At 42.0% G+C, this 20,396-nt stretch overlaps 1 protein-coding gene across 4 annotated transcripts in view; it reads left to right on the forward strand.

The window, feature by feature from the left end:
* Positions 1-20,396, forward strand: part of ESYT2 (extended synaptotagmin 2) — a 68,552-nt gene that overhangs the window by 22,538 nt on the left and 25,618 nt on the right. For all 4 annotated transcript variants that reach the window (XM_083579427.1, XM_083579428.1, XM_083579429.1 and 1 more), the window contains exons 6-10: positions 110-199; positions 12,245-12,300; positions 17,238-17,358; positions 18,321-18,497; positions 19,106-19,188. In XM_083579427.1, coding sequence (XP_083435553.1) covers positions 110-199; positions 12,245-12,300; positions 17,238-17,358; positions 18,321-18,497; positions 19,106-19,188 — 527 coding nt within the window. The remainder of the gene's footprint in view (positions 1-109; positions 200-12,244; positions 12,301-17,237; positions 17,359-18,320; positions 18,498-19,105; positions 19,189-20,396) is intronic.

Here is a 20,396-nt window from a genome sequence, read left to right on the forward strand (position 1 = left end):
GTTCGGCATAGACCTTAAGTATGCAGGTATATTAACAGACTTCTCCATTAATGATGCAGTTCTCTATATTATTAATTCACGTTTAGTATTCTGAATCTTCCCCCCTTAGATTCATGGCACTATGAGAGTTATATTGGAACCTCTACTTGGAGATATGCCTTTAATTGGAGCACTGTCTTTATTTTTCCTTAGGAAACCGGTAAGTTAAAAATCTAGATTTCTTCATTCTCTATCTTACAGATTTTTGCTTTTTCACTTCAGTAAACCAGTGCTTAGAATAATTTTCTAAATCTAGGGATGTCGAACAGGAATTTATGGCTCACCCTAGCATTAGGCCAACTATGGTTCTATTTGAGTAAATCTAGTCCTGAAAATAACTTTGAGGAGATCAGGAGAGACTAGGCCTCCCTCCACCACCCCACGATGGGTTGCTGACAAGTCCATGACTATAACCACCATACCTTGGTCACATCCATACCATATATTTAAAGCACATGGCTTCCCCCAAAGCATTCTGAAAACTAGTTTGTCAAGTGTCCTGGAAATTGTAGCTCTGTGATGGGTAAACTGTAGTTCCCAATATTCTTTGCGGGAAGCCATGTGTGTTAAATGTATGGTATGGATGCCTCCAGAGTAGAAATCAGGACCTAGACCGGCCTTGGGAGCCACCACTGGCTGATTCTTGATCAACAAGGTGTTGCTGCCTTCAGTAAAGTTGAAGGTCAGTTTACGTTTATGGTAAGAGAACTAAAAACTGTAGTACACTTTTCTATTCCGGCCACCTTTTTCATGCTTGTACAAAGTATAATTTCAATAATCAAATGAAAGGCCATGTTGATAGAGTCATGTTTAGGCATCAAAGGTTAATGGTGGTGGGTGTATCTGTTGTCATCCTCTTAATATACCAATATCCACTGCTCCTGAAAGCTGGAATCATTTGTTAAGCAAGCTGTGGTTGGAAACTACTCAAATTCAGTTTTAGTTTCATTACATAATTAACTAAAAGGAAATAAAAACCTGGTGTAACACAATTCAATTGGACGTTAAAGAGCTTATATTCTTCAGATCTGGTGTGCAGGTCTAGTACCTAATTTATGAGAATCTCCACTTTTATTTCAAAAAGGGAAATATCCAGACCTCATGGTTGCTGAGAAGATGAAAATGAGTTTGAGGATAATGTTTTTGAAGGCTCACAAATCAGATAGGCAGGGATGGTCTGCATGATGAAGTCCCTCTTATATGATCCTAATCTTTTATTTCCTGCCTCTTTTGCCTGCCTCTTTCATTCTCTTTCTTTTTCCCCTCCCCAAAACATTCTGAGCTGCAAAATCCTAAATATTATTTTGTTGATTGTTATTTAAGATGTTCCCAAACAATGTTCCCAAACAATGTACGGTAAAGATAATGGAGAACAGAATGTATAATAGAAATAAATATGTAGGGCAGTATCTAAGTGCTTCTGCTAGCACAAAGATTTCCACATGCACAGCAAAACCCATAACAGATTTAGGGGGTACATGGGGAGAAGAGAGGGAGAGGAAGTTCCGTTTTGCAGCCAAAAGTCCTTGCATTATTAGAAACACTTCATTGGCTACCACCCATACAGAGCAGATGAAATGCAAAACTTTAAAACTTCAAATTGCACAAATTTTACAGTTATAGACTGCAAAATGGCTGAAGCTGCCTGAAGGCAAGAATTGTAGGCGCATGTCTAATTTTGATTGGAAGCTGATTCCAGAGAGCTCTGTAACTGCTGCAGAGTTATGCAAACTGGAGAGCTTGTATAGGTTTGGGCACAGGAAGGTATTGTAAAGTTCTGCAGCCACTGCAGATGAAGAAGTATTTGACCTTGTTCTGTCATCTTCTGTGAAGATCATACTTTTCATTTGGCATCTTGCTTTGCTCTGCTGTCACTCTGATTTCAGTGTATCCTATAAACAACTAAAATTGGAGGTTAGTGCTTATCGTCATCTAGATGTAGGGAATGTCCCCCACCCTTCCTAGTTATATAGAGTATGCAATATTTGCTTAAAATATCCAGGTGTGGGAAGCGGAATACAGAAAGGAAAGAGATTTTAACCGTTTGTGGGATTTGACTTGTAGGTTAGTTTCTAAAGCATTTTTATCCTGCTCTTCTGCTGGGAAAGGTCTCCCAGAGCAGCTTACGTAGAATCAGTAAAAACAAAACAGTCTGTGTCTGTACAGTAGTCTAAAAGGCATGATACAAAAGGAAAACAGGAAGAGGAGGGAAGAGGAAAACAAGGGAGGCTGGGGAGCACTTCCTAAAGATACATACTAGTTCTGATGACCACAAACTGGAGTAGGAGCGGTGAAGGGAGTGGAGAATCTGGAGCAGGCATCCCCAAACTCGGCCCTCCAGGTGTTTTGGGAATACAACTCCCACCATCCCTGACCACTGGTCCTGTTAGCTAGGGATGATGGGAGTTGTAGTCCCAAAACATCTGGAGGGCCAAGTTTGGGGGTGCCTGATCTGGAGCTTGTTTCTCAGCAGAACCTATGGAGTGGCTTCTTATCTTTTCTTCTACAGTTCTCTCTCTTTCTTTCTCCCTGTCTGCCTCCCCTGTTTTAATTTTAGCTAAAGTTGGGCCATAACTTTTATTAACTGCCAGCATTCAGCCCAGGAACATGTGAAATACCGTATTTTTCGCTCGATAACACGCACCTGACCATAACACGCACATCGTTTTTAGAGGATGAAAACAAGGGAAAAAACATTCTGAATGAAACAGTGGATGTATCATTTTTGTGCTTCATGCTGTGGCCACAGACATGTGATCTGATGGTGAATTTGGGGTGACCCAATGCAAAAATCCTGAGAATCCCTGTGGATCCATGCTTTGTAACCACGTTTTTGCACCATTGCAGCCCCAGGCAACAGTGGGTGTGTGATTTTGGGGGGGGGGGCAGGCTGTAGCCATGGACATGCTATGTGCTCTGATGGTGAATTTGGGGTGACCCAATGCAAAGATCCTGAGGATCCATGTTTTGTAACCACGTTTTTGCACCATTGCAGCCCCAGGCAACAGTGGGTGCGTGATTTGGGGGGGGGCAGGCTGTAGCCATGGACATGCTATGTGATCTGATGGTGAATTTGGGGTGACCCAATGCAAAGATCCTGAGGATCCATGTGGATCCATGCTTTTTAACCACATTTTTGCACCATTGCAGCCCCAGGCAACAGTGCGTGTGTGATTTTTGGGGGGCAGGCTGTAGCCATGGACATGCTATGTGATCTGATGGTGAATTTGGGGTGACCCAATGCAAAGATCCTGAGGATCCATGTGGATCCATGCTTTTTAACCACATTTTAAGTGGGGAAGGAAGGAAAAATACAGAATGGACAAGGAGCACGAGAGGGGTGTGCAGAGAAGCAGCTGGCTAAGAATGCAGGAGAGGGGTATAACGGGAGGGAGGAAAGGAAGGCAAAAGTTTTCCCTCACCTACCCACCCAAGCCAGCCAGCTCTCTCTCTCTCTCTCTCTCTCTCTCTCTCTCTCTCTCCCTCTCCCTCCTGCATGTTTTCAGCAGCACCGGAGCACAGAGACGACACTCTGCTTTCCCCTCTGCTTGCCTGGAGGGGAGGGGCTTTCCCTGCTCTTTGTTCCGTTTGAGCAAACACAGCAAGGAAACAGAGGAGGGTGGGCAGTAAGACCCTGAGGCAGAATGCAGGAAAGCAGCCACTTCCTCTTTTCAGGTTTCCCTTCTCCGAGACGCGCGATTTGATTTTTGCCTGATTTTTTTTGCCATTTGGCTCCAGGGACCACACATTCGCTCAATAACACGCACAGACATTTCCCCTTCCTTTATAGGAGAAAAAATCTGCGTGTTATAGAGGGAAAAATACGGTAATAGCTGGTCACTGAATGTTAGTAAAATGCTTTTCTTTACTCCTTGACTAATCACATGATTGACCTCCAGTGCTAGAGGCATTATGTTTTCAAGACCCATTGCTGGAAATCGCTGGTGGGCAGAATGCTGTTGCTCTCATGTCCAGTTTGCAGGTTTCCACGGGCATCTTGTGAGCCACTGTGAGAACAGAATGCTGGACTTCATGGGCCCTTGGCCTGATCCAGCAATCTCATGTTCTTATGCTCTTCGTCATAAGAAATATTTCATTGCCCTCAGACTTTATACAAGAAAAAGTTTCTAGGTTGCTTTATCTTGGCAGCTACAGCTAATTAGAGTTCACACCTTTTATAATTGCTCAGCCTCAGGGTGAGGAAAAGGTAAATTGAAGGAGACAAGTTATCCTTCCAGAGACCACACTCTCCGAGCACAGATCCTCAATATTTTTTCCGGGTGAAAAGGATATAAACGGCAGAGCTCTTTGCAAAACAAAGCAGGGAGGAACTGGCCATAAAAATTCTGGCTCTATAAATTTATGAGAGATGGATCACATGTTCCACTATAGCTTTTGCATCCTGAAAATACCTTAAAAACTTGTAATTCTTAGGATGCAGTAAATTTTGATTTCGCCACGCTAAGGCAATTATTCCTAAAACACCCAATTATTCAAACATGAGAATTTATCGTATTGAAAGAGGCTGTAAGAAGTCATCCTCGGTGAAGCAAAAGAGCAAGGATTTAAGCTGCAACTCAGGGGGTTTAATTTGTGGAAGTCAATATTTCATTTTCCTATCAGTGTTTAATATGCAACATCTCTATTTTCCTTTGGTTAGTTCTATGCTTATTTTAGCTCTGTTCATAGGACACTGAAATAACCTCATTGGTTAAACTTTGCAAACTAGCCACCACCTGCAGTTGTTATTTTTAACATAAAAAAAGACTACTTGGAGCAAATTCACTGTTTTTTAAATTGGATTAGCTGGTCTGCCCAAGAAGCAGGTGGCTAATAAAGATGTTAAATTATCCTGTCCGGCTTTGCTGCTGTGGTTAGTGGAAACAAGGTTTATTTGGAAAAAGGATTACTGTTTCAGCTGGGGTAATACATGTTAAATAAATTTAAAGGGCATTGCCCCAGGGATGAACTGCTGCATAAGGAAGTATTGGATGTGCTAAATAAGTAATAGTTGCATTATTGGGATGTAGTTGCTGTCTTGTTTTAGAATAGGGGAACTTCTGTTGAGGTTTCTCCCCCCTCCCCCTCACCCATATGAGCTTTTATGCAGTGGTACCTTGGGTTACATACACTTCAGGTTACAGACGCTTCAGGTTACAGACTCCGCTAACCCAGAAATAGTACCTCGGGTTAAGAACTTTGCTTCAGGATGAGAACAGAAATCGTGCGGCAGCGGCAGTGGGAGGCCCCATTAGCTAAAGTGGTACCTCAGGTTAAGAACAGTTTCAGGTTAAGAACGGACCTCCAGAACGAATTAAGTTCTTAACCAGAGGTACCACTGTATTCCATTTCTTTTCTCCATATGAAACAAATGAGGAACCTGTTTTGGGGTGGAGAAAAATATTGGTTGGGGGAGAGAGAAGGGGGTACTGCTGATTCTGACCCTACCCTCTTTTTGGCTTCAGCCTTGCCCATCTCCAGTGTACAGCCTCTCAGGAATTAGGGACCTAGAAAGGTTCTTGCTTGCTTGCTTGCTTGAATTTGTACCCCACACTTAAGGCAGAAAGGCTTCCAGAGTGGTTTACATACAATCAATGAAAACATACAGTCCCCTCTCTTAGTCCCCTCTCCCTCTCTTTCTCTTCCTAATCCTAACGCACATGGGGAAAGGGCCATGGAGGAAAGATGGAGGGAAATCAAACTCTGGCAACAATTCTTAAACAGTTCGTTCTTATAATTAACAGCTTACGTCGTTCAGGGGTGGAAGGTGCCTGATGGAGCCAAGCTTTCGGAGCTTCGCACAATCTGAAGTAGAGACATTTCTACTCTTAAGGAGCTGGTCCATAGCTCAGTGGCAGGGAGCCTGCTTTGCATGCAGAAGGTCCCTGGTTCAGTCCCCAGCATCTACAGGTTGGGCTGGGAAGAAACGCTAGATAGTTATTGCTCTGGTTATCTCCCGCTTGGACTACTGCAATGTGCTCTACGTGAGGCAACCTTTGAAAGTGACCCAGAAACTAATCCAGAATGTGGCAGCTAGACTGGTGACTGGGAGTGGCCCCTGAGACCACTTAACACCGGTCCTGAAAGACTTACATTGGCGCCCAGTACTTTTTTTGAGCACAAATCATAGTGTTGGTGCTGACCTTTCAAGCCCTAAACGGCCTCGACCCAGTATACCTGAAGGAGCATCTCCACCCCCATCGTTCAGCCGAGGCCGTCTGGCAGTTTCCTCACTGCGAGAAGTGAAATTACAGGGAACCAGTTTGTAGCCTTCTTGGTAGTGACGCCCACCCTGTGGAACGCCCTTCCATCAGATGTCAAGGAAATAAACAATTATCTGACTTTTAGAAGACATCTGAAGGCAGCCCTGTTTAGGGAAGTTTTTAATGTTTTATTGTGTTTTTAAATTCTATTGGGAGCCACCAGTGTGGCTGGGGAAACTCAGCCAGATGGGCGAGGTATAAGTAATAAATAATAATAATAATAATAATAATAATAATAATAATAATAATTATTATTATTATTATTAATAGTATACTAGATGGAGTAGTGCTGTCTGCTTGCTTCCAGATGTTTCTTTCATTCTCCTCACCCCGCATGAATGAGAGAAATTGCTGCCCTCCCCCAAGCCTTCTGCACATGCCAAATAACTCTGTATTTGTGTGTTGGTGGGAGTTTGTAAAAAAGAAGAAATAGAGGCCAGCCTAGTAAGCCCAGCCAGTATTTTGTGGACCCCTAGTTTTATAGTTTGCAATAAATTAGACAACATTGTTTAAAAATGTAGAATTTATGGGGGATTAGTTTTATGATGCTGTCTCTCTTTCTCTCTCCCCCCCCCCCCCAACACAAAACATTGTGTGACAATCTGAAACAACTTTTTGTGTTGGATCAAAATTTTACTACTGTCATTTTGCCATCTAAAAAACTTGAGAGAGGTTGCTGCCAAGAAAAGCTTCTCCTTCAGTATTTTCGTAAGGAGAAGCACAGAGGAATTATTTGGCAACTTGTCGCAGATTTTTTCTTCTCATACTTTCCAGTCCAAACTAACAACTGGCAGTAATTCAGCATACTCTGCAGACAGTATCTGTTGCCGGCCTTGATGACTATATATGGGAACATAGCCTAAATTAATAAATCTGAACATACTTATCTAATGAGTTTGCTCAAGCCTTCTGAGCCATACAGAGATTTTTGTCAGACAGCCCCCACTTTGTACTGGCTGCAAAAATTAGTCATCTTCTTTGAGTAAGAGAAGATGGCAAACGTAACCGTTACATGTTTATCAAGAGGATATATGTTCAGCTAATTGTGAAGACTTTTAAATGACAGAACAAGCATGAGAAGAATTTGTAAATTTCCTCTGATAGCTCCCCCCCCCGTCTTATGATTAAAGGTTTGAAAGGGAAAGTCCTGTGGCAGCTTAAGGAGAAAATAGAAAGCCTGTGTCCATATTAGTAAATAGAGCCTGCGTTCTGCAAACTTCAAATTCTCTTTCCTGTCGGAGGCTGGTTTAAGTGGTTGAATGGGCTTGGCTTGCTGTCTGCTGGAGTGTTTGTGCCACTCTTGTGAGGCAGACTGGGCCCCACACTTTTCCACCTTCTTTTTCATTCAGTAAGCCTGCAACTTATGCAAGGGTTACATCCTACAGGTCGCACCTAAAGCCAAAGTCGCATATAGCCAATGCACATTAATGGTGAATGAGATTGCTGATGTTGTTTTCCCAGATGCACAGCTCCTTTCTGCCCCCCCTTTTTTGCCAAACCTGTAAAGCTGAATACGTTCAAGTTAAATGCACCTAAGTTTTTATTATTTTTACTTTTATTGGATTTACCGTATATATCTCCCTTCATCATAAGATATCAGGGCAGTTCACAGAAGTTGCGGGCTTACTGTATTTTATTAGTGTTTGAGGTGAATAGGAATGAGTGTAGCTGAAAATGTCAGCCCTTTATTCAAAGTGAAAACGTCTTAAGCCTGCACAGGGGGGAGGGACCCGAGTGCTCCTACTTCAAAAATATAATCTCTGCATAGAAAACTAGAAAGGCAAGGTAAAGGCTATACTAAATCACTTTACATCTTTCTGTATATGGGCAGGTAGGTGTGTGTGTGTGTGTGTGTGTGTGTGTGTGTGTATAACAGAGAGAGAGAGAGAGACCATTGTCATAAGAAGCTGCACATGCTTGGAAAATGTTACATAATCTGGCAAGGATAAAAGCTTTCCTGTGCCCTAGTGATGGCTGAAAGCACCATTCCTGTATATTAAAAGAGAAACTTGGAAACACTTGGGAAGCGTTGGAAACATCTGTATCTTTTGCCCGCCACTTCAAAACCATATACAGTGGTACCTCTGGTTACATACTTAATTCGTTCTGGAGGTCCGTTCTTAACCTGAAACTGTTCTTAACCTGAAGCACCACTTTAGCTAATGGGGCCTCCTGCTGCCGTCGCACTGCCATCGCACGATTTCTGTTCTCATCCTGAAGCAAAGTTCTTAACCCGAGGTACTATTTCTGGGTTTGCGGAGTCTGTAACCTGAAGCGTCTGTAACCTGAAGCATATGTAACCCGAGGTACCACTGTATGGGGGGGTGGGGGTGGCGGCATTGAATTTGCTATGTATATAGCCTTCAGGGTGTATATTTAGAGAGTATAAGCCCTATGACATCATATGCAACATTTTCTTCCCAAAAAGTATTCTGTGATGATCTCCCCTCACCTCACTGCTTCTCTCAAAAAATGTTACACATAATAATCAAATGGGGCACAGTAACTCTGCCTTGTTCTTGCAAATACCTGCTTGAAGATTATTTTAAAGGGTCACTGAACTGGTTCTTCTGCCCTATGAGTCTTTATTTTATTTTTTATTTTTTTTCAGAGGAAAAAAAATCCATGCTCTTTTCTGTCATGTAGCTTTATCTATGAAGCTTTGGACATTTTGACCTGAGTAGATTTTTATTTTTTATAGGAGTAGACCTTTGTTTTTCCTCTTGAATCAATATTAATCTAATCTAGAACACCTGGATGTCTATTATTGATTATGCCCCCTGGATTTTAGCTGTTCCCAAGCCTGGGTATATTATATTTGAGAAATCTGTTAAAATGTCTGTGTGCATCCTCTGTAAAATATTAAAGAGGCCACGGTCTGCTGTGCAGTGCTTCTGAACAAAAACTAGTGGAACAGCAATGAGTCTCTTCAGTACCAGAGCTTGATGCATATTACATTTAAATGCTGCATTTCTTCCATGAGACTCAAGGCAGCATCCATAGGGCTCCCAGGTGGTCTCTGATCAAGGCATTGACACAGACTTGCTTGGCTTCAACAAAGTTGCTGCATCATTTACCTCCGTTCTTGGGACCACATAACACGTTTTTAAAGCAGATGACACAAATACACTTTAAAAACCCCAAGAACTTGAAAGTAATACTTTTTTGAAACTTCTGTGTCCAATCTCTGTGGGTGTTCGAGACCTCCTGTTTCTAATAGATTCGTCTATCGTGGAAGTTTCAATATACTGAATGAGTGTGTGTGTGTGTATATATGTGCATGTATATGTATATGTGTGTATGCGGGCGCGCGCGCGCGCACACACACACACACACACACACACACACGTGTGTAGGCATGTGTCTGAAGGCAGCCCTGTTTAGGGAAGTTTTTAATTACTGGTGTTTTACTGTATTTTTAATCTTTTGTTGAAAGCCTCCCAGAGTGGCTGGGGAAACCCAGCCAGATGGGTGGAAAATAAATAATGATATTATTATTGTTGTTATTATTGTTATTGTTATTATTATACATATGCCAGAGGTGCTTTGTAGCAAGAGAGTAATGTCATTTAGCAAAAAAACAAACAAAACTGACAGCCTTGCGGAAGAGTTCTGTAGAGGGAGATTAAAACAAAGGCACAAAGATGAGTGATTTCTAAGTAAACTCCCTACCATCTCCACAACTGTGTTTAAAGTTTAATGCAGACTGGTACACTTGGCAAGTCTGAGGCATCCTTTTTACCTGCTAGTGCCACGTTTCGCTAGCAGTTCTTTGGCAGTACTATGTGATCTTTCGCAGTGAGCTAGTAACAAAGAATTTTATTAGATGCGGAGCCAAGGGCAGGGGGGACTAAACCACAAAAAAGAGAAGCAGAATTGAGCAATTATTCCCAGTCGTGATTTAAAAGCAAACACATGGGGGTGGAGGAATGGGAATACAATGGTACCTCGGGTTACATACGCTTCAGGTTACAGACTCCGCTAGCCCAGAAATAGTGCTTCAGGTTAAGAACTTTGCTTCAGGATAAGAACGGAAATCTTCCTCCGGCGGCAAGGCAGCAGCAGGAGGCCCCATTAGCTAAAGTGCTGCTTCAGGTTAAGAACAGTTTCAGGTTAAGTATGGACCTCCGGAACGAATTAAGTACTTAACCCGAGTTACCACTGTATATGGCTGAAGGACTGTCAAATCCAAAACCACGCTGCTCAGGGCAGAAGGGGTGGGGTGGGCAGGCAGGCAGCTGAAGGGAAGAAAAGTTTGGCAGCTACAAGGCTGGCGCATTTCCCCTTGTGGAACACACCTCTGTATTCTAACACCTCGCTTGCTGCCTGCTCCAACAACATCTGCAATGCTGCAGCAGCACTTCCAGCATCTTTGCAGGAGCAGTGCAGTGCTTGTGCAGCAGTATGCTTGCTGAAGCGTTGTGGCCTGGACTGGCGGCTTCTCCACTTGCTCAGACAGTCAGGAGCCTTCCTCAACAGTGCTGTCTGTGACTTGCCGGCAGAACAACCAGGCCAGGCCAGCAGCATGCCAACACATTGGCATTGCCAGGGCACTGGCTCAGGAAAACTGAAATGGCTGGGATGTGGGGGCTGCCATTGCCTGCTCCAGCATCCGCTGCCTGAGGGAGCCACCTCACACTTTTGAATGGTGGAGCCAGCCTTGCCTGTAAGGAGGTTGGTTGGCAGGGGGCTCTCATAGGCGTGCCAAAGTTCTAGGCTTTTTCTGATGAATTGTTCTGTATAATCAATACTGTATTTTTCCCTGTATAAGATTAGGTTTTTTCCTTAAAAAAGAATGTCAAAAATTAGGGGGCGTCTTATACAGTGGTACCTCGGGTTACATACGCTTCAGGTTACATACGCTTCAGGTTACAGACTCCGCTAACCCAGAAATAGTACCTCGGGTTAAGAACTTTCCTTCAGGATGAGAACAAAAATCGTGCTCCGTCGGCCCAGCGGCAGCAGGAGGCCCCATTAGCTAAAGTGGTGCTTCAGGTTAAGAACGGACCTCTGAAACGAATTAAGTACTTAACCCGAGGTACCACTGTACACGGATATTGCCGAGGGTGGACTGGCGATTGGTTGTTGCAGCAAAAATAGGGGGCATGACAGGAAAATATGGCAATTAAAAGAATAATTTCAGAAGTTCTCCAAGAAGGCTTAGATGCGGGGTGTGTGTAAGTGTGAGAAGCTTGGCTCTTTGTTGAGTTGACTGTTTTCCCCGTGACTTTTAGTCTGTTCTGTGCTATCATAGTAGTGCAGCCAATGGCTAGGGAGGGTTGCAAACAGGCCACAGTTACAGTATAAGATGCCCTCTTTTATAATGAGAGAAAACTAGAGCCGACATTATGGTACTAATGTGCATTATTTCTTAATGTGCAATGTTACGTAATCTTGCAATAAGTTTAGCAGCTATTTTTGCAGCCGTTAAGCTACGTTCCTTAACACACTTCACTTTTAAGAGTTGGCCTGCTTGATTTCTAACGGTAGTGATTTCCAGAGTAAATTTAGAATAGCAGCCTAGCACGTTTTATGCAAGTAACTATTCTGAGGGTCATCCTGATGTTCTTAATCTGTAGGTATAAATAGTTTGTCTTGTATCCTTCCTGATGTTGGACAGTACTCATAAAGGGGCTAAAACAAATGCTATCCTTCATTTCAGATTTTGGCTGAAATTTGCATGTGTGTTAGTGTAAAACTGATTGCTTCCTGCCGTCTAGCCTCTGGGATAGCTCAGTCGATAGAGCATGAAACTATTAATCGCAGGGTTATGGCTTCAAGACCCACTTTGGGGGGGAAATATTTCAGGACCTTCGTATTCCTGTCCAACTCTACAATTCCGTGATTCTATTATCCTTACGGCTATCAGAATGTGTGACCCTTTGTTCTGTTTCTTAAGCGCTGGGCAACATTTAAAATTGTTTTTCCCCCCTTCTCTTCAGCTTTTGGAAATTAACTGGACAGGACTGACCAATCTTCTGGATATTCCAGGACTAAAGTAAGCCAAAAATTGAATGTGAAACTATTTAATAAGTGTTTTAGTGTGTGTGTGTGTGTGTGCATAATTACACAAGATAATTCCAAAGAAATAAGTGTTTGTGTTCCATCTGGTCTCTGCTATACTTTTTGGGAAGCTGTCAATGTGACTGAGTTGATAAACATACTACATCTAAACATTGGGATTGGGCCGTGCTTAACCATAGCCCTCAGTGATCTCTTGAAAACTTTAGAAGAGGAATTGACAAATGTTCTGGCTTTTAGCTTTTTCAGTGTGCATGCATGTAGGTTTTTTATGATTTTTTAAAGACAAACAGTAGTAGTTGATAAGAATTTGCAAATAGAACGGCACAAAAAGGCTTGCAGACATGGGTAAGGAAAGTACATATGGGGAGTTGGAAATGCTCCTAAAGACCCAAGCTAGCTGTTTTGCAAGCTGCGAACTGCATCTTGTACAGTTTGTTTTGACTTCCAAAACCAGCCAGAAGAGTTGCAAAATTATAGGTGGCAAAGGTTAACTTTGCTTTGCTGTGAGTTTTCTGGTGAATAGCATCGTTTGTAATTTGCAGCATTATAACATCTGGAAGAAAACAAGGTGTTTCTATGCAGGAAAAATACTGCTAGCATTCTAGCTATATTTGGCTTGCCCATTCAAAGGAAAGAATGCAGTCAGTCTACTTTTGTTGCAGTCAAGAGAAGTCCCAGACTTGAGGTGGTGCATATTTGAGGCTAACTTGTAAAGCTCCACCCAGTACTGTAAACTCTGAAATCCTATGCTTACTGTTGATTAATTTCTCTCTCTTGCTTGAGCTCTCAATTTGGGACAAGCTTCTTGTGAATCTCTCTCTAAAACTTTCAGGCATAACTGAGTATCTTTGTTTCTTATTGCTGTCTCCAAATGCAGTAAGAAATTCTTAAGGTTGCTATATTACAGTACTTTTGAGAGAGAGAGAGAGAGATACCATGCCAGCTTTTTTTTGCTGTATTTTTTTTGCTTGCCTCTTGACAAAATTAATTGGGGTGGGGTTGCAAAATGTAGGTTTCCTAAAAAAAACTTACGGCAAAAGTTCATCGCAGAGGCTAATTATAACTTGCAGTCATGTGGCCATTTCCACTGGTTGGGCATGTTGGTGCCCCAGTTTGTCCTGTGCATTTAATGATGTGCACTAAGCATCTGCTAGCACCTGCAGAGGTGTTTACGTAATTACTCACTGTGTTGTGTCAGTATGGTGCTCTTGAGTCAGCAGATCCTCGCACTAAAGCAGGGGTCAGCATTCTTTTTCAGCTGTGGACCGGTCCACCGTCCCTCAGACCATGTGGTGGGCTGGACTATATTTGCGGGAGGGGGAAATGAACGAATTCCTGTGCCCCACAAATAACCCAGAGATGCATTTTAAATAAAAGCACACATTCTGCTCATGTAAAAACACCAGGCAGGCCCCACAAATAACCCAGAGATGCATTTTAAATAAAAGGACACATTCTACTCATGTAAAAACGTGCTGATTCCCGGACCGTCTGCGGGCCGGATTGAGAAGGCAATTGGGCCGCATCCGGCCCCAGGGCCTTAGGTTGCCTACCCCTGCACTAAAGCATAGCTGGCTTTTGTGAGAGCCTGCCCACTCCCTGGTTGGATATTGATTCCATCCCTCCAACCCCTGGAAATCTTTATTTCACAGTCACACTGGGATCGTTCATATCAACTCATTTTTAGGAAGTGACTAACTGCCTTGAATACCCACAAATCCAGAGTAATTGTCCTCTGTGAAAATCTTTTTTTGCTTTCTTTTTTACATTTAATTTTTTAATTTGCATTCTGACAGATAAACTTGACATACAAACGTATAACAAACATCAAAAAGTGAAAAACTTATAATAAAAATATGTTAATACACAAAACAAAAAACAATGTTAATCTATTGTTTTCACATCATTTAATAATGTCACATGAGACTCACACATTCTCTTTTCTTTCCCTTATCTGGCATTCAGCTTCTCTGTACGCTTAATAGTTTTGAAAAATGGCTATATAAACTGCCGCAGTACTGTAGACTGGTTGTAATATTTTATACTGGTCTTCTGAAAAATTCTGATTCTTATCAGAGTGGGTAGTGTACTACATTAGTACCTAATTTGCCACGCGTAGACTTCCCTTAGCATCTGCCTGGCCTCCCAAAAAATTATTACAGAAGAAGATTGACAAATGTCCACGAATGTGCTGATACCTTAAGGCTGATGTACTTGTGGAAGCTGCTTTGACTTCCTCCCTGGTGGTGTTTGCACTGACATAGCAAACTGTGTGACCTGAGATAACTCAGTCTCAGAGCATGAGACTCTTCGGGTCATGAGTTCGAGCCCAACATTGGGCAAAAGATTCCTGCATTGCAGGTGGGTTGGACTAGATGATCCTCAGTGTCCCTTCCAGCTCTACATTACTGTGATTCTTTGAGTTTGGATCATTTCATTACTGTGTGGCTTCCACATGCTCACAAGCTTCAAGTTCAGTCACCTGTGGGTTAAACCACAGAGCCTAGGACTTGCTGATCAGAAGGTCGGCGGTTCGAATCCCCGCGATGGGGTGAGCTCCCGTTGCTCAGTCCCTGCTCCTGCCAACCTAGCAGTTCAAAAGCACGTCAAACTGCAAGTAGATAAATAGGTCCCGCTCTGGCAGGAAGGTAAACGGTGTTTCCGTGCGCTGCTCTGGTTCGCCAGAAGCGGCTTAGTCATGCTGGCCACATGACCCGGAAGCTGTATGCCAGCTCCCTCGGCCAATAAAGCGAGATGAGCACCGCAACCCCAGAGTCGGTCACGACTGGACCTAATGGTCAGGGGTCCCTTTACCTTTACACTGGTTGCCAGTTTGTTTGTGGGCCCGATATGAGATGCTCAAACTTGTGTTTTCCTCGTCTGCCAAAGACACACCTTTTCACCCTGGCCTTGGGCACTTGAGATGTTTATTTTCATGACCCACTGTAATTGTGATTGAAATTTGTTGTAAACTGCTTATAATATTGCATTTTACACTGCTGCAACTTGTCCTGGGACCTCAGGGTGAAGGGCTAGGAATAAATAATAATTAAAAGAATCTACTTAGAAGTAAGCCATGCTGAATTCAGTAGGACTTACTCCCAGGTAAAGGTATATAATATGAGGCTTAATTGTATTTAGGTTCCACTGATTTAACTTAAATTGGATCCAACCTAATGATTTTGAAAACCTTTCTAAACCTGACTCCCTGAAATATATGCGAGTAACCGAGAAGGGGAAAAAATACTGAGGGAACCAGAGACGTGTGCATTACAATGACATTCTATGGGTTAATGCTGCATTATTTAACTATAACAATAAGGTAAACGGCGTTTCCGTGCACTGCTCTGGTTCGCCAGAAGCGGCTTAGTCATGCTGGCCACATGACCCGGAAGCTGTACACCGGCTCCCTTGGCCAATAAAGCGAGATGAGCACCGCAACCCCAGAGTCGTTCACAACTGGACCTAATGGTCAGGGGTCCCTTTACGTTTACCTTTACACCTTAGAAAAACAAAGTAATTAACTTTTGTATGTTGATTACTTTAAGCTAACATCAGTTTTATCAATATATGATATATGAAACAATAACTTGGAGTAATGGGCCTTATTTTCTATTCAACGGTATTTTATAGTAAATAATTAAGGCAACCCAGAGAAGAATGAATAATGTTTATACAAAGCCTCTTATTCCTGCCCCTTATTCTGAGCTACTGTTTCCATCTTGTGGCCATTGAAGGTAACAGTGCTTGGGATCCACGTCGTAAACTCTGGAAACTTCAGTGTTTTCATTTTGGCATCATTGTAGGCTCTCTAAGTGGTGGATGGATCTTATGTACTGTATTTACTTGAATCTAATGCTCACCTCTTTTGGCCAAATTAGGTTGCAAAAATTAAGGTGCACATTAGATTCGATGGCACATCTGCATTCGCCAGCAATATCTTTTTTGGTTTCAAGTTTCTGAAAACTGAGGTGCGCATTAGATTCGATGGCGTATTAGACTCGAGTTAATACAGTACACCTAGGGAAAGACTGATGATAATGCAAGTGTAGTGAATTCAAATGTATAGCACTCTCTGACGTAAGGAAGCAGGGCTGATGTCAAGGCAGTTATTGTGGGAACTAATTCAAAGCAGGGATCCCATTGACAAGAGCCTTTGTACCTCATGTTGTGAGGAGATAGACCCCTAGAAGGGTGTCTTGGGATGAGGGATGGGGTCTTATGCAGAGTGTCTTGGTCAAGGACTGACCAAAATCTGGCATAGACACTGAAAGCAAATAGCACTTGGTGTGTCAAATTTCACGTATGGAAATGGTTCAGGGTGAAAGGATAATTTGTAGGAGGAGTTCTACTACCACTCATCATAGAGATAGATAGATAGATAGATAGATAGATAGATAGATAGATAGATTTCCTCCAGACTTAAATCAAAACAAAAAGCCTGGAGTCCTAACTGAAATGACTCCAGCCAATTAGGTCATATGATCTTGCTATTTGGGTCAGTTCTATATATACCCTTTCTCATAAAATTGAATGTAGATGAAGGGGAAAATCCAAGAATTTTAAGACGTCCGTAGAACTAGCTCAGAATTTTAACCAACGCGTAAAGGGGGCTGAACAAATATTTATGCAGCCTGCATATATAGGTAGATTTGCTGTACGCTCTATAAATCTGGTTGTCGCTTTTTAATTAGAAGATGAAGAAATGTTGGAAGAGAAATTGTGTTGGCAGTTTGCCTGAAATTTATTTACACTCCGGAGTTGAAATTCCTTACCCTGCAATGTTAACAGAAGCATAAATAACTGTGGCTTCAGCAAATGTAATAACTGTTTAAATAGTGATAGTGTGTCAAAAGTGCAACTAAGGCAAGATGTCTTAAAATAACTTCTCTTCCGTTTTCTTCCCAATAGCGGTTTATCAGACACTATAATATCAGACATCATATCCAATTACCTGGTGCTTCCAAACAGGATCACTGTTCCTCTCGTCAGTGAGGTACAGATTGCTCAGTTGCGCTTCCCCATACCAAAGGTAAGAATTTTAGCATAAAATTATAAAAGAATACAATGTGAACTCAGTATTATTTGAGTAACCTTTGCAGAACCATTCTGGTTCGTGAAAGTTTGATAAACACTATTTGTGAAGACCCTAAAAATCTGGATGCTGAGCGTATGACAGTAACTTCAGGTGGGTTTAGCCTTCCAAGGTGAAGCTAGGAATGTCCTTCCCTGTCATGGACAATAGTTGAACAAAAGTATTTTAATGACTCTTCGTTTTCATACCTCAGGTTTTTCCATTTGTATAACTTAATGCTTATTTTGGGTAAAATTCTGAAATAATGAGGCAGTACAGAATCTAATTCAGCAATATCACAAGTTCATATGTGGAAAAAATAGACCAAAATTACTTCTGGAATGTTCTGGATAACCAGAGAAACTAACAGGAGCAGGCTGTTCACAGATACTTAAATCTTGAGACTGAGTGCAGACCAGGTGACTGATCAAGTCTGTACCTGCTTAGCTTTAACCAGTGCTTTTTTTCTTAATTTTTTAAAGAGGTATTCTCATTTTCCTAATCATATTGAAATACTGCCCCTCAATGAGGCCAAACTTAGATTCACAAAATATTTAGGGGTATGCGTCCCCCGCAGAAAAAAAACCTGGCTTTAACAACTCTTTGGAATCGAGTACTGCTATGCCACACACTATGCTCCAAATCAAGTTTAAAGAAATATAATCCAAAATAATAATGAATTTGCTTTCTGTTCTGTCATAAATTGGCAGAACATGCCACCCAGTCATAGATACATGCCCTTAGAACAGAATCTACTATGTAGACTTGCGGTACTACGCCAGAGCAATCCCATGACCAGGGACTAATAAGGATTGATCCAGTCAAGTTAATGGTCAGTCATCCTGCAGTGGAAAGAATTTGTGTTGATACTTTATTGTTGAAAACTATATGATGGATAACTATTTCTTGCATCTTGACAGGGTGTACTAAGGATACACTTCATTGAAGCTCAGGATCTTGAGGGAAAAGATACTTACCTAAAGGGAATTGTTAAAGGGAAGTCTGACCCGTACGGAATCATTCGTGTGGGTAATCAAATTTTCCAAAGCAAAGTCATCAAAGAAAATCTCAACCCAAAGTGGAACGAAGTTTATGAGGTACAAAGTTTAAAATTGCTGTTCGATATCGGTACCCATACTTCAAACGGCATTAAAATAGAGCCTTTGAGGGCTAATTCCGTATACATCTTTCTTACATGGAGAGATAATCACCTCGTGTGTCTTTTCTGCTGCTGGTACATGGACTACTGCAGCTGTCAGCACAACAGATTAGTTCAGGTATAATGCCAAGCCATAGTTTGGTGCTGTGTGAACAATGATGATGATGATAGACAAGACTAACTTAGCACCATTAAATTCAGTGGCTCTACTCTGAGAAAAACTTAAATACAACCCGTTCACAATAGTTAATTTCTGGGTGGTGGTGTTAAGCCACTTTGTTCTGAAGTTAAACTGTGTAAAAAAAAATCATTCTAAAAAGGTGAGAATGTAAAAGAGTTTTCTTTTGTTATTATTTTTAATCTATATGGTAGTAATAAATCCGATTGGTTTATCAGCATCCTTGTAATCAGACCTGTGTGTATCCTGCACTTCTCTACTTATACATAATTCTGTAGTGATAGGTATTTTGTATAGTGTAGACGCATTAAAAGCCATGTCAGATATTTGTGCTGAATAGGTTACCTTATTCACTACCTTATTTGCAGGCCTTAGTGTATGAGCACCCAGGACAGGAATTGGAGATTGAGCTCTTTGATGAAGACCCAGACAAGGATGACTTCCTGGGAAGGTAAATGCCAAGCAAGATACATTTATGATATTGGCAAAAAATAGTTGTTTTTGTACTTTCTTCTGATTTGAATGTTAATAGATAAAATTCCATGCTTCCTGTGTTTTAAGTATTTTTTAGTCCTTGTTTTCTCTTTGCGTGCCACTGCCAGAATCCCTCTTTCTATACGGTGGTACCTCGGGTTAAGAACTTAATTTGTTCCGGAGGTCCATTCTTAACTTGAAACTGTTCTTAACCTGAGGTGCCACTTTAGCTAATGGGGCCTCCCGCTGCCGCTGCGCCGTCGTCATGCGATTTCTGTTCTCATCCTGAAGCAAAGTTCTTAACCCGAGGTACTATTTCTGGGTTAGCGGAGTCTGTAACCTGAAGCGTCTGTAACACGAGGTACAACTGTAAATGAAAGGGGAGGGAAAGCTGAACTCAGCAGAACTTGAAGAAAAATAGTTAACATCTCCAAATGCAGTATTGGCATATACACAGAACAGTTGCCTTTTCAAAATGCCATGATAATGCATGCATGGCATTTTAAAAATACCTACACACTGAAAAGAAATAAATTTTGTAAGTGTTAGAAGTAACAATACGTTCCTACCTAATTCTTATGCTCTATTGCTTTTACTATTGTAACATATATCTGGCTTTAGCTGCCTGATACGTTGCCTGAGGAATAAACCATAAAAAGCTCGTATGTGTCCTCATGAAAGCCATGCTCTGTTGTTTTCCCCAGAACACCATGTTATCACAATTCAAGGACCTAATTTATGTCTTTTCCACAACAATTGCAAATGTGGCAATTTTCTTCAAAGCTCTTAACAAGCAGTCACCCTTTGCTTCATATATCCTTACCAATTCCTTTCTTGCCCCATGAGAACTTAGATGCTGTTCTCATTCTACTCATTTTTTGTGGACCACTTCTCCCAGTATGAACCGGCCCAGACTCTGCACTCATCATCTGAGGCACTTCTTTGTGTGCTTTCTCTGGAGGGTGGCCACACGAGAACGGGCCTTTTCTGCGGTGGCGCCCTGTTTGTGGAATGATCCTCCTAAGGAGGCTTGCCTGGTGCCTTCACTGGAGAGCCAGTGTGGTGTAGTGGTTAAGAGCAGTAGTCTCGTAATCTGGGGAACCGGGTTCGCGTCTCCGCTCCTCCACATGCAGCTGCTGGGTGACCTTTGGCCAGTCACACTTCTCTGAAGTCTCTCAGCCCCAC

Source organism: Podarcis filfolensis (assembly GCF_964270895.1).
Source record: "Podarcis filfolensis genome assembly, chromosome: 12".
Lineage (NCBI taxonomy): Eukaryota > Metazoa > Chordata > Lepidosauria > Squamata > Lacertidae > Podarcis > Podarcis filfolensis.